This window comes from Silene latifolia, chromosome 9 (assembly GCF_048544455.1).
Source record: "Silene latifolia isolate original U9 population chromosome 9, ASM4854445v1, whole genome shotgun sequence".
NCBI classification, from domain to species: domain Eukaryota; kingdom Viridiplantae; phylum Streptophyta; class Magnoliopsida; order Caryophyllales; family Caryophyllaceae; genus Silene; species Silene latifolia.
In genome coordinates this window covers 197,986,759-198,012,090 of record NC_133534.1, presented here as the reverse complement: position 1 = coordinate 198,012,090, position 25,332 = coordinate 197,986,759, and the positions used below count along the sequence as shown (strand labels likewise).

At 40.3% G+C, this 25,332-nt stretch overlaps 1 protein-coding gene and 1 long non-coding RNA gene across 2 annotated transcripts; both read right to left on the bottom strand.

The window, feature by feature from the left end:
• Positions 1-17,686: 17,686 nt before the first annotated feature.
• On the bottom strand, positions 17,687-18,532 carry LOC141602086 (uncharacterized). Its single transcript, XM_074422398.1, has one exon. It carries the CDS (start codon positions 18,530-18,532, stop codon positions 17,687-17,689), a length of 846 nt encoding a protein of 281 aa, XP_074278499.1.
• Positions 18,533-21,218: 2,686 nt separating this feature from the next.
• On the bottom strand, positions 21,219-22,933 carry LOC141598446 (uncharacterized). The gene is made up of 2 exons (XR_012523516.1): positions 22,852-22,933; positions 21,219-21,415 (listed from the first exon to the last, which is right to left on the bottom strand). It is a non-coding gene; the product is annotated as an uncharacterized LOC141598446 (long non-coding RNA).
• Between the last annotated feature and the right edge of the window lie 2,399 nt (positions 22,934-25,332).

Here is a 25,332-nt window from a genome sequence, read left to right as displayed (position 1 = left end):
ATCGATCTGTAATTGGAACTAGATGGGTGTGTAGAAATAAACTAGATGATGCTGGAGTCATAGTTCAAAATAAGGCAAGATTGGTGGTACAAGGTTATAATCAACAAGAAAGAATAGATTATGACGAAACCTTTGCACCCGTTACCCATCTCGAAGCTATTAGACTTCTGATAGCATTTACAGCTCATAAAGGAATGAAACTCTTCCAAATGGATGTCAAGACAGCGTTTCTAAATTGGTATCTACAGGAAGAAGTCTTCGTAGAACAACCCCCTGGATTTAAGGATAGCAAATTTGAAGACCATGTCTTTAAATTAGTCAAGGCACTCTATGGATTGAAGCAAGCACCAAGGGCTTGGTATGAAAGATTATCGAAATTTATACTTGACAGTGGATTTAAGAGAAGATCTGTGGATAAAGCCCTATTCCTGAAATCCGAGGGTTCTGACCTTCTGGTTGTTCAAATCTACGTTGACGATATTATTTTTGGATCAACCAACCCCAATCTATGCAAGTATTTTTTGCAGTTGACGACTTCCGAATTTGAGATGAGCATGATGGGAGAATTGAAATTCTTCCTAGGTCTACAAATTCAACAAACTGAGAAAGGCATCAAGATTCATCAACAGAAATATATTAAGGAATTAATTAGAAAGTTCGGAATGGAAAATTCCCACGCTATGTCTACTCCAATGGTCGCAGACAAAAAATTTACTTTAGATGAAGACGGTAAGTCCGTTGATGAAACAACTTACCGAGGAATGATTAGGTCATTGCTATTAGACCAGATATCATGTTCAAGGTATGCATTTGTGCGAGATATCAATCATCTCCCAAAGAATCGCATATGACGACCGTAAAGAGAATTTTACGATATCTTATTGGGACGTCAAAACTGTATCTATTGTATTCGATGGAATGCAATCTCGATCTTGTCGGATATTCAGATGCCGATTACGCAAGAGGTTTCTTAGACAGGAAAATTACGTCAGGTGTTGCCACATTCGTTGGACCTTGCATTATTACTAGGGGTTCAAAGAAGCAGAATTCAGTTGCCCTTTTAACAGCAGATGTCGAATAATATTGCAGCAGGACTGGTATGTACTCAATTATTGTGGCTTAAGTAACAGTTATGTGATTATGGTGTTAACGTAGGTTGTATCCCTGTTTTATGCGATAATACGAGTGCTATTATTATTTCCAGAAATTCCGCGCAGCACTCACGTACCTAGCATATTTAAATTAGACACCATTTTATATGTGACCAAGTTGAAAAGGGGAATATAAAACTCGAATTTTGTAGTACTGAGAAACAATGGAAGACATTTTGACAAAACCTTTAGTTAGAGGACGTTCTCAAACTTTACGGTTGGAAATTGGTTTAATTGGTGGCAACTAAACTTGTCATAAATATTTTATTTCCTGTATGACTGACTAGATTTGAAGAGATTATATGACTATGTTCGTATTTTCCGTTGCAAATACACTCTTATATAGTATTTTCTTATTTTATAAGAATATTCCGTTTGCTAGTCTATTATATTTTGTGTTGTATACAAACCATAACTCTTGTTCATCACATATAGATTCTAAGGTTTAGAGCTTCATAAACCAATGATATTCATGATTGGTTTCATTTAGGATGTGAGTAGTACTCTTTACATGGCATGTAACATCAAATTTCAGGAGCATGAAATTTGTCTCTTATTACATGTATACACTCGGGTTTGTGGCGGCGACCCTTCCTTTACGTTTTACCTACTAACCTCACATTAGCCAAATTTGTCTTCTTTTGACCTATTTATTCAACTACAAACCATATGGCCTACCCTTGTCAAGCTAGTCTTGTTGGTAAGTTTGGAAGTCTTGTTGTGGTCAATTTTGTTGCTTTTGTGATGGATATTGGAAGGGAGAAGAAAAAGATGGACTGAAACAAAAAAAATGAAAAAAGGAGAAAAAGGAGAAAAATGATACTATAAAAGATGGAAAAGCAAAAATCTCGTATTACTCCTATTCTTATTCATTTCCATATTACTTGAGGAGAAGTACTTATTGATATGAGTGAGTTTGTGCCATACTTGGCATGGTACATCATTTTTTATGTTGGGTTGGAAAGTGGAATATGGTTACTTTTGGTTGAGATCGGTGATAGCTTGGCTTTTACCTCCACATATCCACATTATTTTACCCCTTATTACCCAATTACCTCACCTCACATTACTTTGTAAGTCCTCGGCATGTGTTTTGGACCTCGCTTGGTTGGAGTGTATATGTACGGTAGCTAGAGATATCTATCATGTTAGATTGCATGCATACTTCTGTAGGTCGTAGTTAGGTGAGTGACTACTTTCCTTCTCCCCTACAAAATCTGTACTCAACTTAGTTAGTATCACACACTTTATATGTAGGACTTGCTTATGTTGAAGTCGTTCTTATGCTATAATATATGTTTTGGTTAATATATATTTCTTGCCTCGGCTGATATCATTCTAGTCGTTTTATGTCTGTTTTCCTCTCTTCGATGATGTCAAGAGAGGGAAGAAATGACCATGATTTAGTATTTGCCTAAGCTTGCTCCTTGTCAAGACCAATTGTCTATTAATGTCCTTAAAACTTCGGTCTTGTATATAATCGTTTGATCTTGCGTTAATCTTTACCTATAAAGATGACGGTTTTATATTGAGGGGGAACTATATACTTAGTCACAATTTTAGGAGACTTGCCATCATCAAAACCGGGGAATTTGTTGGACCATATAGATATATGTTTATGTTTTGATGATGTCAAGAGTGTTTTACATTCTATATACTCGTTGCGCGTAATTGTATGTTTAGTCCCTTAAGCTTAGACTTATTATTTGCAAAGCTTAAAGAATTGTGATGAAAGTATACAAGAACATTTTATGATCAAGCCCATAATCAAGGATCAAGATATTACAAGATATTGAAGAATTATTCAAGCATTCATGAGAAGATAAAACTCATTTAAAGATTGATCAAGCTTGGATGATGAAGTAGCCTACACTCGAAGATTAGAATAGCGTATGTGATTATCTCGTAATGGTAACGTAAGAATGCGCTTCTTAGATTGGTAAAGTTATGGCCTCACAGCTATAACATTGCTTATATAAGAGCTCAATGTGATAGCTTTTCTACTATCACATTGAGATGTCAAGTTTATACAATACACGACTAAAATATTTTCAAATTGTTTTTGAAAAATGTTTTCGTCTCTTTTAAATGTTTTAGCAAAAAGTATTTATTTTACAAGGAATCTTATGTTCATATTAAGTGTGGTTTTATTTCAAGCTTATAATTAGTAATTTTGTTGAATCAACTTATGAGTTGAGTCATATTACTAATTAGGGTTTCTAATGCTATCCACTCTAAAACCCTAAATCTAACCTAGTGCCATGCTAGGATTTTCACGAAAAACAAGGCTTATGAGCCGTGTGGTTCTCGTGTAAGCTTAATAATATAAGTTGATCATTGTTAAGATTTTATTCTCTAGAATTATCTTAACATATCTTTTATATTTTGCATGATATGGTTATATATGATAGGGATATTTTTGTTATGGAAAAATATTATCATATCTTAAGATTTAAGGAAAAGATAATAGAAGATTAATTGATGAATTTATCTTTTAGTTATTGACTATCTTTTCTTCAGATTTTAAGGATAGAAATAATAAGATATGATTTGTTTACATATCTTATATTTCGGCTATCTTAAGGTTTAAGGAAAATATATTAATTATATATTTGATTGGATTATCTTATAATTATCCTATATCTTTTCTAAGAGATTGTTTGAATAAAATAAGGAAAGTTGTTACGATTTTTTCCTTATTGTCATTCGGCATATCTAGCATTAAGGAAAGAATATTAGGTGAATATATGATAAAATAATCTATTAACAACTTATATCTTTTCCTAAGATTTTATGGATAAAAATAATAATATATGATTCTATTTACATATCCTATTATTCGGCCATCTAGGGTTTCATGAAATTGTGAGCCTTACTTCATCCTTTGCTATAAATACTCTACTCTTCGCTACATTTGAAAGTAAGACCTTTGAGCAAATTTTGATTTTATCTTAAAAGCAAAAACCGTGTTTTACAAGAAAAACCGTTTTGTTATTTTGAAAAGGTCGTGTGTCTTATATACTTGTGCATTCATTCTTTCGTTATCATTATAAGATAATCGTGTTTAATTGAGTTCTTACTCGTTCATTAACGTGAACTTTTAGAAGAATCATTAGTGCTTTCTTATTAGCGTAAGTTAGTCACTCGAGTATTTAGTGATACTCACTTGAGTTACAACTAGGGTTAGTTGTACGAGTTGAGTTAGTAAATTTGTAATCCGTAGAAAGGTACTAAATTTATTAATCGAGAATAGTGGACGTAGGTTTCGATTTGTGAAACTGAACCACTTCAAAAATCCGTGTGCCTCTCTTTCTCTTTCATTTATTTGCATTGTTTTAACTCGTTAATTGGTTAATTAGTTAAAGTTTAATCAATAAACTTTAAATAATTAATTATACACTTACAATCGAAAAGTAGGTCAAAGTTTTTAATCCTCAATTCCCCCCCCCCTTGAGTATTTCGGATCGATAGACTCTTCATCGGTCCTCGGATAAGTCGGGTCGGTTCTCGAGCCGTGTCAGCTTTTGCCAGCTCTAATCTTGAGTATCATCTTTCCAATTCCAATTTATGAAAAAAGACATCGAATTTCCCAAGTAGAGGATAACATGATTAATATGGATGATAGGTATAAGGCCGAACTGGACCAAAGACGACAAAATAAATTATGTAAGCCGAAGAACATTCCTAAAAATTCCGATCATAAATCGGACTAAACCCGAATTTTTCGGTCTAGTCCAGTTTAAGACAGTTACCTGATTTTTATAAATTACTAACGAATTTTTTTAATTTGTCCAAAAACTATCTAAAATTCTCACATTAGACTATGTTTATAGATAGGTCTAGGTTCAGGTCTTGAATAAAGACAAAATAATAAATAAAATATAAAAAGAAATAAAATACAAAATGTTGCCCATTTCTACCGTTTTGCGTTCCACTAGTTCCAATCTGGAACTCCCAGACCAGATTTGAGAACGCTAGTTCACACCACACGCACGCAGAGTAAGGATCCTCTCCATTTCTCAAAAAGAAATGGAGGTCCATTACTTCTCAATGGTCCGGATTAACTCTTGGTCCGATCGGATGGTTGTAGATTTATTTGAGAAAGAAAAGGTAAATGGGTGAGAGTGGAATATATAATAGAATAATTCTTGTGAGAGAAAATGGACCAAAAAGTAATGGAGAGGATCCTTGTCCACGCACAAATGTAGCATTGAAATTTGAAAACTCAAATGCATTGCAAATGGGAAAATCATACGTGGAAGAGGATTATAGGAGGCTTAAGTATATTTTGAGGTCAATTTAATTTTATTTATTTTAACAATTACTTGTAAAATAAAAATAAAACATCACAAATTCTTATTTAAGACGGTACTATCTCTCTTAGGTTTAAGACGAGTTAAGTATCATATCATTTGTGTATATAAGACAAATATATTGTTTTTTCCCATGCATTTATACAAAAGTGGTACGTATTTGACTCGTCTCAAGAGAGACTTATTGACAAAACATAATGGTGTTAAAAAATTAGGAACTAGGTCTAAGTAGGGTTTGATAAAATAACGAAATCATGAACTAGGTATTGTAAATAGGTTAAGATATATATATAAATATTTTAATGCTGGAACTAGATCTAATTAGGGCCATAGGAATAACTGATAAACATTGTCTTAGTGATGTAGTTTATGGAGTTTTAAGTCAACCAGACAAAATATATTATGACACTAAATGGTGCACACATCCTCACGTACGTGTTCACCAAACTCAACATGGCCTTGCAAAAATTTCGCCGTGTCACATAGGTAGTACGTAAACAGCTTCAGGTCAACGAGACAAGCATATCTGAAAAACCACAAATTCTTGTTTCAGACCGACATTTTTGGTCTTATTTGTCAGACGGATAAAATGTTCCCATTTTTAAAGAAAATGTAACCAATTAATTCACAAAATATTAAGACTAGAGGTGTCATTTTTACCCTGAAAATGATGTGAACAATAATGGTAACATGTTATCAGAAAATAACAACATTTTATTGTAAAATGATGACATGTTACCCGTCTTATTTCAGACCAAAAGCAATGGTCTTAAGAAAAACGAACCGCTGAAAAACTGAACAGTTATTATTTACCAAACACAAAATCTTGTTATAGACGGCTGTTTAGGTATTTTTATCCAAATCGATTAATTAGGGTCAATGTAGTCTATATTCGTTGGTTGGATGTATGTTTGTTCGTTCGTCGTTGAGTAAATAGGAAAGTAAAGTGCGTAATGTAAATTGACACGTAAGATTTTGGTGACGCGGAAAACCCAATGTGGTAACAACCGCGGGAGGGACGGTACCCTGCCAAGTATTGCACTATATGAATAGGAGGATGATTACAATAGTAATGTTTATGCTAATCTCGCTGACACTAGGTGTCTGGCCTGCAAGATCTCAGGTGAACGTATATTTGAAGATGGTATGCCGTGGAATTTGACGTGAATGCGTAAGTGCGGATGTCTTGGATATGATGATGAATCCCTTCTTGATTTGCTTCCTCGGCTATTTATAGGGTAAGAACCCTAGATATATCCTACCTTGAATATGGAAAGGGAATATTATTTCCATAAGGACTTTTTTCCAAACCCGGACTCCCTTGCCAATTCTCCCCGATCTCCCTAACTTCTCCCTAACTTCTCCCTAACTTCTCCCTGACACTCCTTTCCTTAACACGGGCACCTTCTATGACGGGCTCTTGATCCTTCTCAAGCCCGTTTCCCCTTTTCCTGACCGCGGGCTCCCTTCCTCCTCATCACTTCTTTCATAGTCTTTATTTTATTAAATGGGCCTTCTTTATTATGCTATTTTTAGCCCAAACAGTTTGCCCCAAATTTCTTGTGAAGTACGCTTTCAAGTATCGAGCAAGGAATTTCACGTAACCAAATACTAAACCCTACGCCGCCTTTTTACTCCTTCCCATGCAATCCGTCATTTCCAGCCGCCCTACTCCTCTTTCTCCGCACCCAACTCCCTCTCTTCTCTTTATAACTCCAACGTCTCTCTTCCACTCTCATTAATCACTTCAAATCATTTCAAAAACTCTTCTCTCTTAAACCCTCAATCTTCCTTCCCCTTTATTCCTCCTCGGCTTCACTGTTCCCCTTCCCCGTCTCCATCATCAGGTAATCCCTCTTCTCTTCTTCTTTTAATCTTCATTTTCTCTCTCCACTATGAGTAAAACTCGACAATCCTCGTCAACCCCTACACCCTCCGACCGTAATCTTGACCCCACTTTCCCTTCTCGGGGACTTTTTAAACACCCACATGATTGTGACTCCGCCCTAACTCCGGCCGACATTCCTATGATCAAGAATCTGCTGGGTCTTGGTGACGGGGTGGATATCGCCATCCCTGAACCGGGACAAAAAGCTGACGCCCTCCGTCCGGGGTGGGTCAGTTTCTACCTTTACCCGTTTAAGTATGGCCTCCGTTTTCCTTTCCCTAAACTCATCCAAGATTTCATTTTTACCAACAATTTTGCAATGGCACAAATTTTTGCTGCCATATGGAGAGTTCTTCTCTATTCTCTGGCCGCTGGTCAGAGTACTGGTAAATCCGTCACTCTGGGCGATCTGGCCCACATGTACAGCATCAGATCCCTGGGCAGGGGTCAGTTCTCATTCCGGGGCCATGGAGAGGCTCCCTTCAGACACGTGTCAAAATCCTGTGATGAGAAATGGTTTGAGAACTTCTTCTACGTGAGGAAGGACTCCATCCAGCCTCTTGCTGATTATATTTTCGAGAAATGGGTTATGACTTCGAGTAAGTAGCCTCCCTGTCGCCTGATTTATTTTATCTCGCTGCTTACTAGCTTACTTCATCGTCTTCGTGCAGGCCCCCGTGACCTTACCCGTATTGGCGCTAAGATTCCTGCCTGCAGCAAGCTGTTCAGCATTCCTGAGTCTGAGAGAAAGTTCCCAGACCTGCTTCCTGGTTTTTCACCTACTTCCTCCTCCAATCCTCCCCAATCAGCTCACAGTATGTCTTCTGGTAAGACTTCTGCAACCACTTTTATTTGCATGTTGTTTCTGCTGATGTTTTAATCATCCTATCATCTGACTATGTATGCTTGCAGGTTCTAAAGTTGATCCATTGGAACTCATCCTCCAAAGCTCTAAAAGAAAGAGACCCTCTGCCAGCCCTGATGTGGCCTCTGCCTCCAAGAGGAGTGCTCCTGCTGCCTCTTTTCGGACTCCGCCTGCAGTTTCCAGTTCAGCTGCACCAGAGCCCTTGGAAGTTAGTCCGCTGTCTCGCCACCCGCCTACTCCTCCTACTAGTCCCCGCACTTCATCCAGCGGAGGCATTACTGCTCATTTCCCAAAGGGCTTCGGGAATGTGGACCAGGTGCCGTACTGGACGGAGATTGACCAGTTGCTCTTTTCTCCTGTTAAGGAGACGTTTTCGGAATTCTCCCCAGAGGAGATGGCTGAGAACGATGTGCATAATGCCTTCATGGTAAATATTCTTCGTCTTCTACTTGTCTGTCCATCTGCTTCTTACTGAAATTCTGCTTCCCAACTCTCTTGCTGACTCCTGATTATTCCTGCCCCAGACTCTTCAGTCTACACTCTACAACAAGAAGATGATCAACATAGTGCAGACCACCAGCCGTGCTACCAGCGCCAAGAACCAGGAGCTGAAGGAGACTATTGCAGATCTAGCACAGCAGCAGGTTGATCTGAAGGAGCGCGTAGTAGAGTTGAAGACTGAGCTTGCTGTCACAAAGAAGAAGTTGAAGGAGGGGGCTGATCAGCTGGCTCGAATCCAGGCGGTATGCAGCGCTTTTTCTGACTCTCTGAAGCAATCTGAGGAGAAGATCAGTGAGCGGATTTCCCTGGCCACCAACGTTGTTGCCTATGCCACCTGGCGAGGAATGATCAGTGGGATGCGTGCTGCCCTTGAGGAGGCTTCCACCCAGCAGGCCGTAGAGGAAGAGGAGAAGCAGCTGGAGATGCTCTACCCCACCCAACCTGATCTGAGCGTGCTGATGCCGGAAGTTGGTGAGATGAATTCTCTGTTGCGCCTTGGTGAGCGGTGCTGGGGTGATCTTTGGAATGTCCCAGGACGCTGCTGATGGAGCTTAGGGAGCTATGGCGGCTGAGGATGCTCAGGCTGATGTGGTACCTGAAATGAGAAGTCAGCAGGCAGAGGAGATGCCAGAGGTGGAGGTCATTAATGTGACCGACAATTAGGTTTTTATATTTTGATGAACGTTATTTGGCAGTCTGGCCCAGAGGTGGCAGACTTTGTAAGTTTTTAAACTTGTTCTGTGGTTGCTCCGCCAAGGTGGCGGTTAAACTTTGGGCCGTAATTTGGCCATATTTTGAAAGGCTCCTTGTAATAGTTTGGCAAGGTTTCAGCTTATATATCGTGTGTTCGTTGTTTATCTTCCTTGTTTTTAGGAAGTTTGTGTCGTGTCAGTCTGCTTGACTGATTTAGGCGAGTCCTGCACCCTGAAAAGGCTAACGTTCTGACTCAGCTAGCTGCCGTGTCAGCCTGATGACTGATTTAGGCGTATGCCGCAATGTAAGGAGGAGTGGCCGTGTCAACCTAGGAGGTTGATTTAGACCAGCCTGGTCAGCCTGAAAAGACTGATCCAGACCAAGCTAGGCTAGCCGTGTCGGCCCGGATGGTGATTTAGGCGTATCTTGCATTTTGGACTACTTAACCTTGTTCATGACGCAAGGTGTGTTCATCTCGTTTTATGCCAGCAGGGGCGTCATTGAGGTAAGTTTATCGTCATTTTAGGACCAAATGGAGACGCTGCAGGATTCTGGTAGCGCAGATATCCCTACGTTCCATGTTCGTTTTTGCATGCATGATGGGGCCCTGATTAATTGTGATTAGTGCGAGCTACGTCAAGGGGGTGGTATCAGGGGTAGCTGGATAAGCGTATTCAGCTGTCAACCAGGCTCCCTTTCGTATGTTCCATAGTCCGCCTGGTGAGGGTGCTCCTTGTGGAGAAAATAGGTTGGGCATGTTGGAGTGCCGTGTGCCTTGTCACCCCGCGTTGGCAGTTGTGAGTCCTGCTAGACATCCTTTCAAAGTACCATAGACACTAGAATTCAAAGTGATGTACTTAGAGAAGCCTAAAAACAAGAAAATCTAATTAGAATGATGTAAAATATCTGTCGCCATCTCATGGGGTACCAGAGCAATTGTGGTCCCAGGACGCTGCCAGACCACACCATCCAATAGTAGTTTAAAGTCTTAAAAACAACTAAAGACACCAGAAATAAGAGTGAAATTGGCAGTATGCCTACTACCGGATCTTATTTTATCTTTTAAAAACGATTTGGCTTCTCATAGTACATTATTCTGAAAGCTAAAGTCTACTTATTATTAAAAGTAATATCTCTTCAGGTGAAGTATGTTCCATGGGCGTTGTATGATTTGACCATCCATAGTCATCAGTCTGTATGCACCATGGCCAACAACTCCTTCTACCTGCTATGGTCCTTCCCATTTGTAGGCGAATTTGCCTGCTTTTCGATTCTTGGTGTTCTGAAACACCTCTCGGAGAACCAGGTCTCCTACCTCCAGGAGCCTGACTTTCACATTCTTGTTGTAACTCCTGGCCACTGACTGTTTGTAGGCGGCCAAACGGATTTTTGCGCTTGCTCGCAGCTCGTCAATTGTGTCCAGGCTTCTGGTCATCTCTGCATTGTTCAGTTCCCTCGTCATATTTTCATACCTGTGAGTGGGAACTAGAACTTCTGATGGAATGACCGCTTCCGCGCCAAACACCAGGCTGAAGGGTGTTTGACCCTGTTGCTATCTTTGGTGTCGTTCTGTCTGACCACAACACTAGTGGCAATTCATCTGCCCACTTTCCTCCTAACTCCTGTAACCTCCTTCTCAGATTGTCCATAATGATATTATTGCTGGATTCAGCTTGTCCATTGGACTTTGGAGTCCTAGGTGCTGACTTTTTTAAGGTGATATTCCACCTGGCACAGTATCCCTCGGTATTGTTGGAGATGAATTGTGAGCCATTGTCACATATGATTTCTGATGGGATACCAAATCTGCAAATGATGTTTCGTTTTATGAACGAAATGACTTGTTTGTCTTTTACCTCCGTGAATGCTTCTGCCTCTATCCACTTCGAGAAGTAATCTGTCATTGCTAGCATCCAGGTTCTGTTTCCTGTGGCCCGTGGTAGGGGGCCTACTATGTCCATGCCCCATGCCATGAATGGCCAGGGAGATATGATAGGGTGTAGAGGCTCTGCTGGCTGGTGGATCATGGGCGCTGAGCGTTGGCAGGCATCACATTTTCGTGCGTACTCTGCTGCATCTGCCTTCATTGAAGGCCAATAATATCCCTGTCTGAGGGCTTTATTTTCCAGACTCCTGCCCCCTGCATGGTTTCCACATTCGCCACTATGGAGAGCATGTAACACAGTCTGTGCTTCTTCCTTGTCCAGGCACCGTAGGTAAGGGCCTGCTAGCGATTTTCTGAATAATATATCATCAATAACTATGAATCTGGAGGCCCTTATTCTAAAAGCTCTCACTTCCTTCTTATCATCTAGTAGCTTGTTATGGCGCAGCCAGTCTAGGTAAGGTGTGCGCCAGTCGTCTGCTGGATCGGCTACCTGGTCAGGCGCCTGCCTGTTTGGCCGAGGGCTCTAACCTTCCTCTGTAACTGCTTGGATTTCCTTTTCGCTTTGTGGATCCTCCAGTTCACCCCTGTCTATTTCGTCTGCCTTCTGGATAGAAGGTTCCAGCATATGTGCTATTGGAATGCTGGTTAGCTCTGTTGGTTTGAATGTTGCCCCCAGGGTTGCTAGGGCGTCTGCTTCCACATTCTGATCCTTGGGGACCTTTTTAAGCTTGCAAGTTTCGAATTTTTGTTTTAATTCCTTTGCTACTTTTAGGTATGCAACCATCTTCGAATCTCTGGCTATAAACTCATCATTCACGTGGTTGACTATTAACAGAGAGTCACTGGATTTGAGCAGGTGTCTGACCCCTGACTCCAGAGCTAGCTTCATTCCCAATATCAAGGCCTCGTATTCTGTTTCATTGTTGGTTGCCTTGAATTCACATCTTACCGCTTGCGCTATCAGGTCTCCCTGTGGTGATCGCAGAATTAATCCTACACCTGCCCCCCTTGGGTTGGAGGTTCCGTCGATATGCATCTGCCAGACTTCTTTCTGCTTGCTTCCTTCTAAAGTGAGGATCTCAGTATCTGCCAGAATCTGGATGGCTGGACTGAAGTCTGATACGAAGTCGGCTAGTGCTTGTGATTTGATTGTTGTTCTAGGGTCGTATTGGATGTCGTATCCACTGAGGTGTACAAACCATTTAGACATTCTTCCTGACAGTTCAGGCTTCCTCATGATAGCTTTTAGCGGGTAGTTTGTCACAACATGTATGATGTGCGACTCAAAATAGGGACGCAGTTTGCGAGATGCTACTACCAATGCTAGTACTAACTTTTCGAGAGATGTGTACCTGGTCTCTGCCGGCAGCAGAGACTTGCTTACATAGTATACTGGCTTCTGCTCTTTTTCTTGCTATCTGACCAGGACAACACTCACCGCTACTTCTGTGATGGCTAGGTATAGGAATAAGGGTTCTCCTGGCTCCGGCTTTGATAGCAATGGTGGGCTGCTGAGATAATGCTTCAGCTCTCTGAAGGCTTGCTCGTGCTCGGAGGTCCATTCAAACTTCTGGCTTTTCCTTAGTACGTCGTAGAATAGCCTGCATTTGTCTGAAGATCTTGAAATGAACCTATTCAGGGCTGCTACCTTTCCAGCTAGTCTCTGAACATCTTTAGGCTTCTCGGGTGATTCCAGCTGTAAGACAGCTTTGATCTGCTCGATCTTTGGCTTCTATTCCTCTTTGAGTTACAATATAGCCTAAGAACTTGCCAGAAGATACTCCGAAGGTGCACTTAGATGGGTTTAGTTTCATCTTGTATTACCTAAGGGTGCTGAATGTTCCTGCCAGATGCCGCATATGATCCTTGGCCTTTTCTGATTTCACCACCATGTCATCAATATACACCTCCATTGTTCTTCCTATTTGTTCTTTGAACATTCGGTTAACCAGCCTTTGATATGTGGAGCCTGCGTTCTTTAGGGCGAACGGCATGACGTTGTAGCAATATATTCCTCTCTCGGACATAAATGTTGTCTTCTCTTGATCTGCAGGATCCATCTTGATCTGATTGTATCCAGTCCATACGTCCAGGAATGTTAACAACTCGTGTCCGGCAATTGCGTCCACCATTGCATCAATATGAGGCAGCGGGAATGGATCTTTAGGGCATGCTTTGTTGAGATCGGTGAAGTCCACACATACTCTCCACTTCCCATTTTTTTTAGGCACCACCACTACATTAGACAACCACTCTGAATATTTTACATCCCTTATTTTCTTTGCTGCCAGCAGGCTATCTACTTCCTGGTTGATTACCTTATTTCTCTCCGCTGCAAACTTTCTTCTTCTCTGTTGAATGGGTTTACACTTTGGGTCCACGCTAAGCTTATGTGTTATGATGGATGGATCTATTCCTATCATATCATCGTGTTACCATGCAAAGCAATCCATGTTGTCTTGCAAGAACTTGACTAGCTGCTGTCGTAAGCTTCCTGTACATCCTGCTCCAATGAGCACGGTTCTTTCTGGGTGCAGCCTGTCCAGGTTGATCTGATCCAGCTCTTCTGCTGGGGGTTCAATGTATTCGTCCTGGATAGGCCGCTTCTGTAATTGCTATGCGGGAGGGCTAGCAGTGCACTTGAGTGCCTTTTTATAGCAGCCTCTAGCTTCCTCCTGATCTCCTCTTATTGTTTCTACTCCCCATAGTGTGGGGAATTTTATGCACTGGTGGTATGTTGAGGGTACTGCTTTCATTTGGTCCAACCATGGTCTTCCTAGGATGACGTTGTAAGTAGAGGGGCCATCTATAACCATGTACCTGTCTTGCTTGTTGACTCCTCCCACATAGGTTGGGATGACTATCTCACCTAGAGAGCTAGCTGTTTCTCCGCTGAAGCCTACTAGCGGAATAGTCTTCTTCTGTAAATCCTTCTCGCTGAATCCCATGTTCTCTATGGTTTTCAGCATGATTAGGTTGACCGAGCTTCCTGTATCTACCAAGACCTTTCTGACTATGCAATTGGCCATTGACAAGGTGATAATAAGTGCGTCATGATGTTCTCGTTCATCGTATGTATCCTCTTCATCAAAGCTTACTGCTGGCAGGTCACTGTGAGAAATTCTGCAAGAATTGGCTGGTCTGCCTCCTTTGGTCTCTGTAGCATGTCTCTTAGCTGCTGAGTATGTCAGGCCGCGTAAGTCCGAGCCGCCTGTTATCACGTTTATAATTTTAGTGCATGTGGGTGGGTCTGCCGGCTTGGCGGTACCTACCTTATCCTGCTGCTTGCCCCCTCGTGGTAATAGGTGGCTCAGCTTTCCTTGTTCGTACAGGCGCTTGATCTCTCTTCTTAATGTGTAGCAGTCCTCAGTGTTGTGTCTGATATCACAATGGAATTCACACTTCTTCTTGCTATCCTTTCTCCAAGTTTGTTCTCCTACTGGTAGGTTGGGCCACCTGACTCCATCTCCCATCTCTCTGAGTGCCTTTAAGATTCCTCCGATACTTGTAGTGAACCCATATTCTGCAAGGGTGGGGAGTAGCTGATTTTCCTCGATTCTGTTGACTCCCCTCCCGTATGGTCTGTATCTCTCGTCCTTCTTGTTGGTGGTTTGCTTTCTTCCTGATTTCTCCACGGCTGAAGTACTAGAAATACTCGGTGTGCTCTGTAAGCTGGCTCTGGCTAGGATATCTTCCTCCAGTCTGATCGCGGCAGCTTCCTTTTCCTGCACTACTTCGAAACTATGGCAGGGATGCATAGTCAACTGCTTATATAGGTCAGAGTCGTGGTGGAGGCCTCTTCTGAAGGCTTCTACTGCTGTTGAGACATCACACTCTCGTACTTCTACCTTCTCATTGTTAAATCTGGTATTGTATTCTCCAATGCTCTCTCCTGCTCCCTGGACGATTCTGTACAGGTCTCCTGCGTGCTTCTGTGGCTTTCTGCTGCTTGCGAACTGTTGAGTAAATGCGTTCACCAATTCAGCAAATGTAGATATCGACCTGTTGGGCAGGCTTACAAACCATCAGAGTGTCGGTCCTGTTAGGGTGGACCCGAACCCTTTGCACATGCAAGCTTCCTTGACTTGCCCTACACCTGTTACCGTCATAATTTTCTGCTTGTATTGGCTAACATGATCAAAGGGATCTGCTGTGCCGTCGAAGAGAGGCATGTTTGGATTTGTGAATCCCTTTGGCATGGGTGTGATGGATATGGTGTCCACGAATGGTGAGTTGGCCTAACTGTCTAGAGCTGCTTTCTCGAGTGGGGGTGGTAGCCCATGAACCCTGCTCAGCATCTCCTTTAGCTCCAAGTACTGTTGATTAGTTATATTGGCTGAATCTGGGGTTCGCTTGTCAGTTGTTTGCATATTTCCTCCTGATCCGGGCCCTGGAAGGTTCTGATAGGCTCCGGCAGCCAGGGGGCTGTAGTAACGACTGTCTCCTGCGCCGCGCTATTTGCTTTGTTTGACTCGGATCTCTGCTACGGTGTCGATCGATTCTTTGTAGGACTCGCTAACGAGGAGGCCACCTGTTTGTATCCCTACGCAGACTAGTGGGCCGCGCCATTATCTGTGTGAGGTATCCTAACCCTCGTGGGGTTATTCTCCCATCTGACGGTATCGTAGCTAAATCTAATCTTGTAATTATTTTAGCTAGTATCTGCCTGCTGCCTGATGCTCCTTGTTTCAGATCTACCAAGGGAGATCTCCCTTCACCTGTCCTGTTCGCTGGAGTGTTGGACTGCTGCTTTAGGAGATCAATTTGTGCCCAGAGCTCTCTGTCTCTCCTTCTTACCTCAAAGATCTGCTCTCCTTTGGTCTTCTCTCATGTTTTCCATAGCTTTAAAGATTTTCCACGCCGCGCGAGCGAGTTTGCGTGGGGCCGGCGGCGGAGTGATGCCTCGAGCTTGATGTTCCTTTGTCCGATCTGGTCCGAGTTGAGACAAATAGGGGGTCTTAGGAGGTAAAGAAGCTTTTGTTGTCGGTATGACTCTTGAGGTATGTCCGGGAGCCTGCGTGGCCACTGTTGATGTTGGATTTTGAGTAGATGGTGGTGGTGGCGATGGATGCCTGCTCCCCGACACGGCTTCAGATGCTTGCTTATCAATTGTGTATCTAGGATATCACCGATTGACGACCACAATGCCCCACGGTGGGCGCCAAACTGTTTAGGTATTTTTACCCAAATCGATTAATTAGGGTCAATGTAGTCTATATTCGTTGGTTGGATGTATGTTTGTTCGTTCGTCGTTGAGTAAATAGGAAAGTAAAGCGCGTAATGTAAATTGACACGTAAGATTTTGGTGACGCTGAAAACCCAATGTGGGAACAACCGCGGGAGGGACGGTACCCTGTCAAGTATTGCACTATACGAATAGGAGGATGATTACAATAGTAATGTTTATACTAATCTCGCTGACGCTAGGTGTCTGGCCTACAAGATCTCAGGTGAACGTATATTTGAATATGGTATGCCATGGAATTTGATGTGAATGCGTAAGTGCGGATGTCTTGGATATGATGATGAATCCCTTCTTGATTTGCTTCCTCGGCTATTTATAGGGTAAGAACCATAGATATATCCTACCTTGAATATGGAAAGGGAATATTATTTCCATAAGGACTTCTTTCCAAACCCGGACTCCCTTGCCAATTCTCCCCGATCTCCCTAACTTCTCCCTGACACTCATTTCCTTAACACGGGCACCTTCTATGACGAGCTCTTGATCCTTCTCAAGCCCGTTTCCCCTTTTCCTGACCGCGGGCCCCCTTCCTCCTCATCACTTCTTTCATAGTCTTTATTTTATCAAATGGGCCTTCTTTATTATGCTATTTTTAGCCCAAACAACGGCAACTATACGTCTATAACTAAAGACGTGTCAATTAACATATCACATTACGCATAAGATAAATAACAACTTGCGTGGTAGGGCCTAAAAATGTTACTACTTTAAGAATATTTGACCCGTCTTCTTGCTATAAACTGATATATCCGTCTATAATAAGACTTGCTATTTACCAATACTAACTAACATGCATTCCCGAACGGGTCGTTTTATAATTGATACTACTGATATTTCACGCATATAGTCTTGAGTATCCTCTTTCCTATCCTCTTTATTAAAAGAACAACCACAGAGCTGATGTGTCAGTCTGTGGTTGAAAGTCAACAAGTCAAATAGTTTCCTTAAATTCAGGGCCACTACCTATATTGGATTTAATTGACAACATTTCTCATTGTTCAGATTATAATTAATATTGTTTAATTTGGTTCAATCACTATATTTACATAATTTAAGTACGTACAACATTACATAATATTTTTTTGGTGAAAGGTAAGTAATTCTCATTAAGCTCAAACCAAGTAAGCAAGATACATCATAATTTAGGTTACAAGACTAGTAATCCAATCTCTATCCTTAGACACTTTGACCCTACTTATCTGATTAAGAAGTCTGATTTTCATCAGATTTTTACACTGAATGAATAAAGCAGTAGGTCGCAAAATAACTCCTTCTAAACACGCTGAATTACGCTGCTGCCATACAGCATAAGTAACAGCCATGAACACAGATAAGCAAACATTCCGCTGAACCTGTGTCAATTTCCTTCTACCAGTCCAAATGATACAATTCCCCTGCGGTTCAGTGATCTTCATCCAGTTGCAAACAAGTAGCAAGATCTCTCTGTAATACTGACACTGTTGGAAAAGATGTGTCACTGTCTCAGACCCAGCTTGGCATATGCAGCATAAATCATCATAACTGATGCCTAACCTGTGCAGTTTCTCTTTTTTATTCAGAACATTCCTCATTATCAGCCAATTCACAAAAGAATGCTTAGGAAGAGCAACATGATTCCAGATTAGCTTAGCCCATCCCACTTTTGTTTCCTTAAGTCTGATCCAATCATAACCAGACTTTACAGAATATCCCCTCATATCAGCAAGCCAAACACCCTGTGAGTAACCAGTCAGAAACGTATCCCTGGTCTTACATATAGCCTTCCAGTTGCCACTCATATGGCTTTTAGGAATATAATCAGACCAGGGAGAGCCTTTTATATAAATTTGATGCACCCACTTTACCCATAAACTATCCGGCTTGCTATAAATCCACCACACTAACTTCCCAAAAGTGGCCATATTCCAGTGATAACTATTCCTAATGCCAAGACCACCTTCACTCTTAGGGGTACAAATGTGATCCCATCCAACTAGAGGCACCCTCATATAATTGCTAGTGCCATCCCACAAGTAATTACGACAAATATTATCAATTTGTTTCAACACTCCCTTAGGAATAAGGAAAATATTTGCCCAATAAGAAAAAAAGAGAAGTAAGAACAGACTTAACAAGGGTGAGTCTACCAGCATAGGAGATCTTCCTTGCACCAAGCATTCTGATTCTGTCAACAATCTTCTCCACCAGGATCTTACACTCCTTTTTTCCCAATTTACCAGCAGCTATATGGTCTCTTAGATATCTGAAAAGAATCTGACCCTCAACACACCCTGAACAGGCTATGAGTTGCTGTTTGATAGAGTTATGCACCCCATTAAAATAAATGTTAGGTTTTGCATTATTCATCTCCAAACCAGAAGCTTTAGAAAATGTGGCAAAGGACCTTAACAGGAGCATGATAGAGGGATAGTCTCCTTTTGAGAACAATAAAAGGTCGTCAGCAAACATCAGATGAGATAACTTTAGCTTCCTACAGAGGGAATGATGTTTGAAAGGCAAAACTTCAGTTGTAAAGTTAAGAATCCTGGTGAGGTATTCCATAGCTATGGTGAACAATAAAGGGGAGAGGGGATCTCCCTGCCTGAGCCCCTTCTTCCCATGAAAAAAACCAAAGCTATTACCATTAAGGACAAGAGAATAGGAAACACTAGACACACATTCCATAATAAGCTTCTTGAAGTGAGCAGGAAATAGTAAAGCATCAAGCATTTGACTGAGGAATTGCCAGTTCACTGAGTCATAAGCCTTTTTCAAATCAACTTTGATGAGGCATCTTGGAGAAACAACAGTTCTCTTGTAAAGTCTAATGATGTCCTGACAAACAAGAATATTCTCAATAATGTTTCTCCTTTTAACAAAACCTCCTTGAGTAGGGCTAATAATGTGAGGCAGAACCCTAGCCAATCTGGTACATAATAGTTTGGATATCACTTTGTATATAACATTGCAACATGATATTGGCCTAAACTGTCCAACAGTTTGAGGCAAGTCCACTTTGGGAACAAGTGAAACCAAGGTATGATTCACTTGTTTTAAAAGCCTACCATTGAGAAAGAAATCCTTCACAACAGTGCAAACGTCCTCTCCAATCACTTGCCAGGCATCCTTGTAAAAGGCACTAGTGAATCCATCAGTGCCTGGTGCTTTATGGCCAGGAATATGGAAGAGAGCATCCCTGATTTCATCATCAGTAACAGGAGTACCTAGTTCAGCACAGAGCTCCTCACTGCAGCAGGGGCCCTTCTGAACAACCTGAGCATTAACAGCCTGCACAGCTGTAGTCCCCCCCAACAGATCTTGGTAAAAGGATAAAAAAGCTTTGTGAATACTATCAGGGTCAGTTAGCCAATTGCCCTGCTCATCTGCAATCCTGAAAACTTTGTTCTTAGCCTGCCTTTGTTTCATATAACTGTGAAAGAGCTTTGAGTTATTATCCCCACTACAAATCCAGGTGGCTTTGGATTTCTGCAGCAGAAAGCTATCACAGGCCTTCTGAAGCTCAGTATACTCTTTAGATGCATTGATTTCCATTCCAATCAGATCAGCATTAGAAGGATCAGTTCTAATTTTCATCTGAATATGCTCCAAGTGCTTCCACGCCCTCATAGTATTATTCTCAATATCAGCAAATAATTCCCTATTCAACAGTTTCAAGGGTTTTTTGAGTAACTTAACCTTCCTTACAAACTGAAACATAGGAGTACCCTGAATGCAAGTCCCCCAAATCTGAGTGACACAAGGGATAAAAAGATCAGAGTCACTCCACATGTTAAAATATTTAAAACTCCCCTTCCTAAGGCCAATATCAGAAATCTTCTGTATCAAACAAGGCGTGTGATCAAAGTACCCCTCTGTATGAAAGTGAGCATAATAATCAGGTCTCTGCTCAGTCCAATCATGATTAACAAGGGCTCTATCAAGCCTGCTAAACACTCTAGTAGCTGCTTCTTGTTTGTTATTCCAGGTGTAGAAAGAACCAGTTGCAGGCATATCCACCATACTACACTGCTCAAGACAATTTTGAAAATCTTCCATTTCCTCCTCCCAATCGTTCACTAGGTTTAAGGACAGCATTAAAATCTCCCCCTATGAACCAAGGCCCCTGTATACTCAGGCTGAAGGCAATTAATCTACTCCATAAGGACTTTCTCTCTTGTATACCATTAAAGGCATAGACAATAGTGAAGTGAAAGATTGACCCATTAGCAAGATCCTTAACAATAGAATGTATAAATTGAGCATTGTACTCAATAAATTGAACATTGAACAGATTAGGTTTCCATAAGATCCAAACTCTTCCACCTTTATGGTACTGAGTATTTGTAGAAACACACCAACCATTACAAATATTATCCCTAACTCCATTTAGAGACGAAGGCTTAACCTTCGTCTCAGGGAGACCAAATAATCCAACCTGATGATGGTGAAGGAACCATTTAATGTACTTCTGCTTAGCTGGACTATTCAATCCCCTCACATTCCAAAAGCCTATCATTGCCCCCCCCCCCTGTGACACCCTCATTTATTGCGGAAAAGTAAACACGTAATTCTAGAATAAAACTGCATAGATATGTTTGTAATAGGTTCATTATAGTAAAAACCTGTAATTTTTAAAACCTGAACCTGTTATAAAGATATCCAAAAGGGAAGGTGTCAAACATGCAAGGTCCAAAATAAATCTCATGAATGAAACATCGCTAAAGTCGCGAAACAAAGTTATACAAACCAAATATGAGAAAGGGAGACATATGTCCCTAAAATGTATGTGACATAAAAAGGGTTTAAGGGTCACAATAAAATAAAACCAGTCTAGGTCTCAAGGTTACTTTGCTCGCTAGCTCGTCCATGTACCCCATATATGCATCACCTACCTGTCATTCGCATTTTATACAAATACGAAAGCCACAGTCAGTGGGGAGTAACTCCGAGTTCTCCCAGCCACGAAATGTCATAATTAATATAACATGTAAACATAAGAATATGAATTCGAATCACACAATGCCTTAGCATATAGATGCTAGACAATCGTGCTTATCATGTGAACAACAATATAACAACACATAGTCCTAGCATGTGAATACTAGACCGACTCAAGCTACACTATCATGTGAGTCACATAACATCCAGGAATCCAAACTCTATCAACCATAGCCGGCTTGCATCTCACCTTCTATGATTCATAGAATCACCATACAAGAAAGGGCAATATATCAAAGACAGGCATAAGTTCTTAGTCCCGTCAATAGTCACTTTGTAACTCGAGTCTATACCACGAGGTAGGGAAGGTAATCGAACCGGTATCTTGGCTCAGCGGTTAATATTAATAAAACATGGCCAAGAGACAACACAACCCTAGCCTAAAATCTGCGCAGACCTAGACATGCGGATACACACCACCGCACCCAAGACCCACAACTTTTTTTTAAAACAAAGTGAAGTGAGTACCCTAAGGACACCACCGAAGGGTTGGCTAGTACTTAAGCTGACCACTTACTATCAAAATAAGTAACTGAGGTCATGCCCCAACTTGGATAAACATCCACTAGTCAGGAACACAAAGGCTATCAAGCAGTGAACATATACTCGTCAAAGACTATAAAGACCTATCTATGATGAAGGCCGAAGTACTCACCTAGGACCTAGTCCCAGCTAGTCCCAGCTTGAATACTTTAGCCTACACCACACAAGACTCACCACACAAGTCAGGTAAGACACCCACTTAACCATAAGAGGGCAAAAAGTCCTACTTACCAACATGAATTCTAATATTCTATCATGTGAAAGGCTATATAAATGTCTATTCAGCAGACAATCCAACAATATCCTCAATATCAATAATAATCCAAATTCCAGCTAACCGTTAATTTCATAATTCATGAGAACAAACTAAAATGGCAAAGAGGCAACACGACTGAAGTATAAGGCAGCCAATTCATCCAACAACCAACATGTGAAATGATAATTACAATTATCAAGACATAACATGAAATTTCCAATAACAACCAATCTCACCTCAAAGACAAACCCTCGACCCGAGTCCCGCGACGGGTCATCGGTCAAATCGAGGTCGATGGTTTAAACCTAGCTTGACCAAACTCGTTCGGTCAATCTGCCCACTTTCGAGTCTTGGCCTACTTTGGCCCAAATTACAAATTTTATCGCTATATTATTCTCATGCTATTTCCAATTTCTATCATGTGAAAAATTAAAGTAAAACATTATCAATCACCTAAACACTTAACAAACAACAGGCACCACATTTACTACTTATGTGACATTAATTCGTCGAGTAACTCGGAATAGTTACCTTAAGCTAGCAAAGAGACAAGCAATAAACTTGAGAAAGCTTCTAAAACCCAAAATTACTCTTCATCTTCAACCACATATGAGCCACCTAAAATAATTATGTGAAAGGACGATATTAACGAATTATCGTTATATAAAATATGAGACGGAAATTAATTTAAATCAAAACATGTAAACATATTCATTAGCTACTGTCTTATGTTCATAAACCATTATGACCCTCCCTTTTGACAGGCATACCAAGAAAATTGTCACAACTTTTACGCCCTAGAAACAGTCCCATAAAGCACCATTTTATCCGTCCCAAAACTGAGCCCAACTCAGCCTGTCACGGCTCCTAAAACCGAGGCCAAAACAGCCCACACAGCCCTCCATTTCGATTTGTCCCAAAACAATCGAAGGTGCACAAAAAGCGTACCAAAACAGAGTTCAATCAATCCTAAACCAGTCCTAAAACCGAGTCAAAAAACAGTCCCAAAAATGTCCCAAAGTACTGCAAAGCGGACTCAAAAATGATCCTAATTTCTTGCACAATACCACAACTAAACAAGATCCCAAATAGCATCCCAAAACAATCCCTACATGTCAGTATACACCGTCTCAAATATACCACTTACTAGCTAGCATCCCAAATGATCCCTAGAGGTCAGTATACACCGTCTCAATCATCTCCACATATCAGTATACACCGTCTAAACTATACAACTGACTAATTAACATCCATAATGATCCCTATATATAATTATACACCGTCTCAACTATAAAACAGACTAACCAGCTTTCAAAATACACAAATTTAACAAGTAATACTTAGTAACCTATCATTATTACCTTTTTCCGATTGAACTAATCATTTATGACTAACAAATATTTTACCAGACCGTCTATTTTAGTACATACAACCGTCTTATAATAAACAAAGCTAAAAATATAAATTGGGTTTGTAAAAATACATAACGAAAATGAATTTTACTTACAACGGATTGACGAGAACGACGAAAGGAGCGCTATGGAACAAAAATAGTTGAAAACGGATGACAAACGGAGCACCAGGACGGATTATAGACAAAGGTTGAAGAAGGAACAAACAGAAGGACGAAGAAGGACGAAGAAGAACAAAAGAGACGTGGGAAATGAAAGAATGAGTGACGTGCCTGCTAGCCTGCTATATATTATACGTACGTTTCTTCATCGTTAAGAAACTTCGATCGTTATTAAAACCGTTTCGAGTTAAATTTAACCGATTTAAGTAAAAGTTTCAGTAATAAAACGGAATCAATAATAAATAAATTTAATGAGTGAAAATAAAATAAACTCAGCTAGTTAACGTAAATAATACAATATCAGCTTGAATCGGAATTATTAGCGATTTTTACAAAACTAACGGATATTAATAAAAATTGCTAATTTAGTGAAATAAGCTCAAAATAGCTAATTGGACGGTTTTGTTCCCAAAATCCATCTCGGGTTCACTTAAAACAACTTTCATAAGGACTCGTAAAGAAACGGAAATTATTAAATAAATAAACTCGAACTAATTTCAATAAACTCGAACTAACTTTAAATAAACTTATTAATGATTATTAAAATTAACGTATTGAATTATGATGAAATTAATTAATTAGCTAAGCATATATATATAAATCGTTAAATGATGTAATTAAATTCAAAATAGCAATTAAAAGAATTTTATCCATCTTAATAAAATACGGGGTGTTACAATCACCCCATCTTTTAAAAAGTTTCGTCCTCGAAACTTGAAAGTATAAATGAAAGGTTATAAAAATAAAACTGAAATTGGAATCGGTAACCAAAACATTTAAAAGGTCACTTATCGTAAGAATCAAAATTCTTTCAAAAGTTTCAAATAAAATTTTCCAACAGAACCAGATTCTCATCAGAGGAACGGAAGTGTTGTCGTTGCGCATTCAATAACATCACATTCCAAATCCAAGATAAGGTCAAAGGCAAATCATTTGTATAAATCGAAAATCAAAATACTTTCAGAAACATTAATGAAAAGTTTTCAAATGTATAAGTCTCATTCATGGAACGAAATTGCTCTTGTTGTGCACACAAGAACGCTAACCTTCCAAGTCAAAGACAAATTTAAAACCGAAAATCACTCGTCGACAAGAGTAGAACAAGTTATTAAACGTTTCTAATAACGAGTTCTAACATCCGATCAACGTTAAAATCAAAAGAAAAGGTAATCTACTCAAATTTTCTTTTGCAAAAAGCCAAAATAGAAATAAAGGTTTCACTTTTAAACTCAATTGGGGTCAAATCCCTGAAAGTGTAACATTAAACTTTGACAAAGGAGTCATAAATAGATCAAAGTTAACAGAAATTGGATAAAACTTAACGAAATCTCGGGTCTAGTAATTAAAATTACGATAAATGAGTTTATAATTAAGAAAGGAATAGGGAACTAAATCAAATTTTCATTTTCAGATCTTTAAAAATAGGTTAGGTTTGCAGA

Excerpts from the sequence above, each read along its gene's own strand:
- LOC141602086 (XM_074422398.1), bottom strand. The coding sequence starts at position 18,532 with ATGAGGGTGCCTCTAGTTGGATGGGATCACATTTGTACCCCTAAGAGT.